This window comes from Pundamilia nyererei, unplaced genomic scaffold (assembly GCF_000239375.1).
Source record: "Pundamilia nyererei isolate P.nyererei 1_Seehausen unplaced genomic scaffold, PunNye1.0 scaffold00098, whole genome shotgun sequence".
NCBI lineage: Eukaryota > Metazoa > Chordata > Actinopteri > Cichliformes > Cichlidae > Pundamilia > Pundamilia nyererei.
Window position 1 is genome coordinate 37,390 of NW_005187499.1, and position 7,508 is coordinate 44,897.

Genomic DNA, 7,508 nt, shown 5'->3' on the forward strand with positions numbered 1-7,508 from the left:
TATATATATATATATATATATGTGGTTACATAACACACATTTATATTGGGCATGTTTTGGAATGACTCTGAGAGACCGGCAGAGGAAGTTATTTGTTAACAGAACAATTCACAGGGGGAACAGTAGAGCAAGACCGCCTGCAATTCTCGGAACCGAGTGGACATGATTATGTTCTGCAACAGTTAGCTGATAATAAGTGACAAGCAGATGTGGCAAAAATACAGACATTCTGTACTTAAGTAGAAGTGCAGATTCAAAAATACTCCAGTAAAAGTTGAAGTCCTGGTTTGAATTCTTTACTCAAGTAAAAGTGAAAAAGTACAGACTCTGAAATGTACTCACAGTAAGAAAGTAAAAAGTAGCTCCTTGAAGAACATCTCTACCACCTATTTTGTGCAACACTAACTGAACCTTGTGCTCTATTATTGTAACTATAAAATAATGTGCTGCTCTTTGTGGATGTACACAACTTAATTCAACCAGATGTCAGCAAATGTTTTATGAGTTGTCTTGGCTGATTTCCATCCTCGACACTGACAGTACAGTGTGTATTCTGTCTTTTTTCTAGAAGGTATAAAATTGGTATGAAGGTGAAATTCGCTGAATGAATGTCAGCATCATCAGCTTAACTTCAGATTCATCTCTGCTACACTTTATGTAACCTAACTCTGACCATGAAACCACAGCCACTGTGCACCAGTCACACACTGTTCTTTACTTTAAACCCCTCACAGCAAACTAACCTGTTTATTGGATAGGATTTATAGGATTTTCATGCAACCTTTAAATAACACAGCGAGTGTACCTCTGTTTGTTTAGCTGCAGGTTTCACAATATGAAAAAACGTAATGTCATGTGTACAGACCAGATATCTGATTTAAAAATGTGAGAACTTACATGTAAGCTTTAAATTTCCGGTTTATCAAACACCACTGATCAGTCCTTATCTTTAGCCCCTCTTCTTCCTCTTGTGTCCTCTTTCTTATCTTTCTCCACCTCTGAGTGAAGTTAGCTCTCTGTGTTTTCTCTCCCTGTGAAATACAGCAGCTGGACCTTTAGCTAGCAACACAGTGTAAGACAAACTGCACACAAACAGTTTGTGTGTTTGTTAAGCTGATAGAAACATCACTCCCTTCACGCTCGCTCGTCTTTAGGGCTCGCTAGATGCTGAAGTACTGCAAAACCACTGGCCCACTGTAACCCCTGACTACGGCACATGGTTTTGCCTCCTTCATCTCCGTTTATGCTACATCCCCTGCTGATTAATACAAGAACAGGACTGCCTTTCATGTGGTATTGGTTTGATGTTTGATGGCACGCAGTAACATGAAAAAATAACTTCCCTCAAATGCCTTAAACCAGGAGTATTGAACTTCAGGCCTTGAGGGCTGGTGTCCTGCAGGTTTTAGATCTCACCCTGGGACAACACACCTTAATCAAATGATTAGTTCATTACCAGGCCTCTGGAGAACCTCAGGACATGTTGAGGAGGTCATTTAGCCATTTAAATCAGCTGTGTTGGATAAAGGACGCATCTAAAACCCCCAGGACATCAGCACGCGAGGCCTGGAGTTCGACACCCCTGTCTTAAACCACACATGTCAAACTCCTGTCCTCGAGGGCCTGTAAAACAACAGAAACTACAGATCTACATCATAGTACACATAAAAATACCCATAAGACAAACTATAAAACATTATTATGTATTTCTTAAGGTGTCTTTCAATATAGGGCTGGATCACCCAGGGGACACAAACTCCATCCTGAGGCAAACTCAGTCCACCGTCAGGGTAAACACTCATTTCTGCTCTATTATTCTATTAATTTCTATTTCAGTTCCCACATTATTCTCACGTCTCCACCTGCTGAAGTCAATACAAACATCAGCCAGCGGGCTATTGGTTTCACCTGTCACATTGTATTAATCCACCAGGAAAAAAGCAGGAAGTCATTGTGAGCCATTTGGATGCAACCCAGCCTCCTTCTCTCTTTATTTCTCCTTTTGTCTTGACCTCTGTTTTTCCCACAATTGTTCAGCCGCAGGAAACTCAGTCGTGTTTGAATATGAGGGAACCTGACCATCTGTAGACGATCACACACACACACACCCACCCACACACACACACACACACACACACACACACACACACACACACACACACACACACACACACACAGATCAAATTCACACGTACTCAGGCATATCCACCACAACAAAAGTGCTCTGATGTTTGATGTAAAACAGTTTTCACATGTTTAAATTTGTATTTGAAAATTAAATGACAAAACTACTAATACTAATATTATTACGTTACATCATTGGGTTTATGACATCATTAATACTAATGATTTCTTATAATCAGACCCACACACAGGCAGCACTGCCTGTAGTACACATCTTTGTGGTACACTAAAACTTGCTGGTGCATGGAGATGAAAAACATGCAGTGTGTATAGATCTTTTGGTAACTGGTGAGAAATAGTACAATGGGGGCAAAATACAACCAGGATATGAAAGAGGAGCGGGAAAAGATAGTTTAGAAAAGACTTGTTTCCTGGTTTATTTGTACTCAGCTGCTGACACATTTTCATTGTTTCGCTCGTGTCCTTCTGTGCACTAAATGAAAAATTACGGTATCTCACATTCATACAGTTACAGCTTTTCTTATGTGCTTTGTGACTGGACACCTACTTTTACTCCCAGCCTTAGTACATCGGTTGTGTGAAACATGAAGATAAGCAGTAGGAGACATGTTCAGGACAAAGAGTGGGCTGTAGATCTGTACATTTCTTGAACACTACTGTGAGTTCACTGTACTCATATGGCCTATATTGTGACTAGATCTCAATTTAGTACGGCACATCTGGATTGTAATGGAAAGGGAGATTCATATCATGGATGTCCAGCCAACAAATCTGCAGCAAAATCTCTGGGGAATGTTTCCCAGCCCGTTGCTGGATCTGTGCCATGTAGAATTGAGGCAGTTCTAAAAGTAAATCCCAATACAATCAAGTGTCCAAAAAATGTATCCAAGCAGTTGTGTCCTGGTGACTATTCAAATTCATTTAGATACCACAGTGGGATAACTGCAAGTATCCAAAGGCATTTCAACATAGATGCAAAGCTGCAAGACTTTTTTCTAGAAAGACTTTTGTACGTTAACCAAACAGTGTAAATAAAGTTTTATTAATGACCATAATAAGTCAAGCCTGTAACGTAACATTTGAACTTTTTCATTTTCATATTTCAAAATGTATTTGAAAAGTCAAACAAACACAGCTAGCATGCTAGAGCTCGCTTTGGTTTTCTAACAGACATGCTAGTGAGCTATTGTAAAGAAGCAGTTGAAGTTCTCTTCTTATGCTAACCGCTTTAACGCTGGTTTGAGCGCGGAGTCAAGGAGGCCATTTATGTGAAAAGGAAAAGACCATCTCTGAATCGAGGAGGGGGCCTAAGGATACATCTTTCGCCATCTTACGATGCTGTGATTGCAGCCATTCCCCAACTCTCTGTGAATGGGACTCATGGCCATTGATCAGTGGTCTTTGGTCAGTGGGTTTTGGTCAGTGGTTGTTGATCAATGGTCATGAGAATTTGCATAATTATGATTAAGGAACTGACCTTCCAGCCCATTGTTTCCTCAGTGGGCTGGTTTCAGTCATTATGCAAATGTACTGTTTATAAGATTGGGGAGACCTGCAGTCAGCTGAGACTGAAGAAGTCACTTGGATGAGTGACGAAACGTTTCTACCACAAAACGCTACGTCCAGATGAACAGAATCAACTTTTTGGAGGGTAACTGCTTTAATGCTAGTCCGTACTTAAATACTAATATTATCATATTATCGTGCTCACAATAACAGTGCTAGGATGTTTAGCTGATGTTAGCCATATTTAATTAAGATAAAACAAGATTAAATGTAAGTTAAAAATTAACCTAGACATGATAATTATATAACAGCGAGGTCTGAAACATAATTAAAGAATTAAGCAATTAGCATGTTAGCATAATAGAATTTGGTATTTATACTAGACAGAGTGGTGTAAAAGACAGAAGAATCTTTTATAGACCTGCTGTCTGTGACTGGAAAGAAAGTATCGTTGAGGATATTAGAACTAAAAGGCTGTAGGTGAAGATTGAGGGACCCATTAAAGTGATTCATCTTCTGGTGACCATGAATATCTGTACAAATCTGCAGTTAAAAGATTAACAGTCTGCGCTACAGTGACGCTGCATATTTTTATAAGAAGGAACAAACCCAAGGTTCTGGAGCACTAAAATACACAAACATAAAAAGACAAAAAACTGAAACCATCCTATAATGATGTCTCAATGTGGTATTTATTTCTTCCACACATACAAATAACTTAGCACCTTTATACCTGGTTATGTGTGAAGCTGGTTCAGGTCTTTGAAATCCTTCAGTGTGAATGATTTAGTTTATAAGCGCTCTGTGTTGATGAGTGGAGAGCTGCTCCACTGTTTGATTGTTTAAGCTGCTTGTTTTTCCTAAAATGAGCCACAGGAAGTCTTTCCTGTTTTAAATACACTATGAATAGAAGTGAATTATGTGTATGTGTAGCGCATGTCGGTGTGTGTGTGTGTGAATGTGTGAACGTTTGAATGTGTTAGGGGCGAGGAGGAAGCGGCGTATATAAAAAGGTACCAAAAAGATCTTCTTTAGGTTTGCAAACATAGAGGTATACACTGCGACCAAATAATAGGACGCAGTAATCATGATTTACACCTTGAGATGCTCAAAATGCCACACAGTTCATTTGATCGCGGAGCCGACTTACTGTATTTTTCCTTTCTGTCTCTCTCACAACTCTACTCCTCATCCTCTCTTCGTCTTCACTCCAGGAAACAGGACACAACAAACATCCAGCTTCTGTTTCTCTCACTTCCAAGTGGAAGTAGAAATGTGGGAAGCACTTTTGTGTGCATTAAGGTACTGGAAGAATGGACCTCCTGACCCTCTCGTGCTCCCTTCTTTCTCATGTAGGAACTGCAAACTGTTTATATCATCAACATAAATCTTACCCTGCTCCCCCAAAAGGCTGACGCAAAAACATTCACACACATCCAATATTTATATCTGTCGCACACACACTCACACACACGCACGTACATGTGACTCAGATACACCTGGCAGACAGATGGTGCATCTTACAAAACGCAGTTTCATTTTTCAAAAGAAATTGGCTGTGTCCATTCTCCGCATCAGTGGATTCAGATGGCGCACAGCTAAATGACAATGAATTAAATATGGTGATGCAAGCTGCCGGTTAATCAGATAATAACCATGCAACCCACCTACTGATTTTCTTTTTTTTTTCTTTTTTGTTTAAACTCTGCAACCGAGAAACACCCTATTATAAACAGGGTTCCCAGAAAACACTCGTGATTTTAAGCTCTGACACAACAGAAGTTATCATCGGCTAATTAAGACCAAAGACATTTGATTGAGTCTTGTTATTCCTATTACACCTTTCCTGTCCCTTTTCCGTGTGGGGTTTTGTGATAAAGTTCTATTGCCATCGTCCTTTCATCTCATTAGCTAGCTTGGCTCCAATTTTCTTTTTTTAGGAGTTTTCATGATTTGTATCTTACCCACTGAGAATAGGAGCTGAGGGTGGAACTAGCTGTGGTTGAGAGATTGTGTAAACCAGAAACTCACACTGTTTCACACAGGAAGACAGAAAAAAAGAAAGAAAAGCCACTTTCACAAAGTATTTTGTATATTTTATTACAAACATCTACAATAGTCAAAAGCACACACAAACACACACACATAACAACATCAAACTATTTACAAAAGATACCCTCAAATGAGGGAGAGGATCAGTCATGAGCCAGCAGACTGCTTCTTACTTTCTCTTATATACATTTATACATATATACAGTACACACACACATCAACAACAGATGCAAACACTAGCTGGAGTGTAAACTGGAGGATTCGGACTCTGTAGTTGTTGAGGTCCCGGGGCGTCTTCGTGGTAAAACCTTCAGACTGGATGCCCGGTTCAGAGTGAGAGCTCTGCGGGCCGAATTCTTGAACCCGGCCCCGAGGAAGGCGTACAGCAGTGGGTTCAGGCAACAGTGAGCGAACGCCATGGGCTCAGCCACCGACAGCCACACGCCTAAAGCAGCTTCCAGCCTGCAGCTGCGGGGCAGGACTTCCAACCGCAGCAGAGCGTCCACAGAAATGCCCGCTCCATAAGGGAGCCAACACACGAAGAAGCAGAGCACCAGCGCGATGGTAGTCCTGACCGCCCGTCGCTTCTGCCTCTGGCCCCCCAGTGGGCCACGGGTCAGCCTGGTGACAATGACGCAGTAACACACCAGGAGCACCAGTCCAGGGATCAACAGACCCACCAGGACGAGCTGGAGGTGGAAGACTGCAACCCAGAGAGGAGCATTTTCTTCTGGGTAGAATCTCTGGCACAGAGTTGACCCCTCTCCTCCTTCCTGAGTGCGGGCAAATATCAAATCTGGCACTGCCAGCAGGCCAGCGGGCAACCAGGCACCTGCAGGGAGGAGGAAGATTAAAAAAGACAAGTGAGGGACTGTGTGGAGAAAAGAAGACTAACAGCAGGAAGAGCAAGCCTTTTGATACTCACCTACATACACCAGTTTGTGAACCAGCAGCTGCCTCAGCCCACTAGTGTTGGTGTCCGTGGCTCGGACCACCGCAAGGTAGCGGTCCAGGCTGATGAATGCCAGGATGAGCACGCTGCCGTACAGGTTGACTGTGTAGATGACATGCACTCCAATGCAGGTGGCAGCTCCGAAACGCCAGTCAGCCAAGGCTGCATCCACCGCCCAGAACGGCAGAGACAGAACGAAGAGGAGATCCGCAGCAGAGAGATGCAGGCGGTACCAGTCTGTGAGGCTGCATTTCGACCTGGAGACACAAAAAATCTGATCACTTTCATGCTCTTCCCCCACACCCAGCAATGCTTCGAAGTCAAAGCTTCAATCAGCAGTTACCCATCCCCTCACCTGCGTTGGCAGCCTAGGACTACAACAACCAAGCCGTTTCCAGTGATGCCCAGAATCAAGATAAGGGCATAAATGACAGGCAAGAAGACTTGCTGAAGCTCAGTAGTTGTCATGTGCTCCACACCACAGGGCTCCTCCAGATCCACTCCAAGTTCCCCAGAGCCAGAGCCAGAGCCGGTGTCATTGTAGTAATCCTCAAAGACGATATGCTAGAGACAGATGAGAAATGATGAGAAGAGAGAAGGCAATCATATATTTGTGAACACATTTAAAGTTTCTGTGCATGATCAGATGACACCTCCCTACCTCATAGTAGGACATGGTGGAGACGGCTGCACTCCTTCGTTGAGTGAAGCTGAGATTTCTGTCCACAGAGGTTAAATAGCTGTTTACATGCTCCTCCCCCCACACTCCAACACATCTGTGTTCCTGCTGAAACGTTTTTCCTGTTTTCGAGGTGTCAGGTGCTGATATCTATCACAGGATACCGCAGTGTGT

At 42.5% G+C, this 7,508-nt stretch overlaps 1 protein-coding gene across 1 annotated transcript in view; it reads right to left on the bottom strand.

Annotated features, from left to right (window-relative positions):
• Positions 1 to 5,751: 5,751 nt before the first annotated feature.
• LOC102205264 (C-X-C chemokine receptor type 4-like) overlaps positions 5,752 to 7,508 on the bottom strand; it is a 5,274-nt gene continuing 3,517 nt past the window's right edge. The window contains exons 2-5 of the mRNA XM_005740170.2: positions 7,317 to 7,374; positions 7,011 to 7,219; positions 6,629 to 6,912; positions 5,752 to 6,535 (exon numbers count right to left, since the gene is read on the bottom strand). Coding sequence (XP_005740227.1) covers positions 5,940 to 6,535; positions 6,629 to 6,912; positions 7,011 to 7,219; positions 7,317 to 7,331 — 1,104 coding nt within the window. The 5' untranslated portion in view covers positions 7,332 to 7,374 and the 3' untranslated portion in view covers positions 5,752 to 5,939. The remainder of the gene's footprint in view (positions 6,536 to 6,628; positions 6,913 to 7,010; positions 7,220 to 7,316; positions 7,375 to 7,508) is intronic.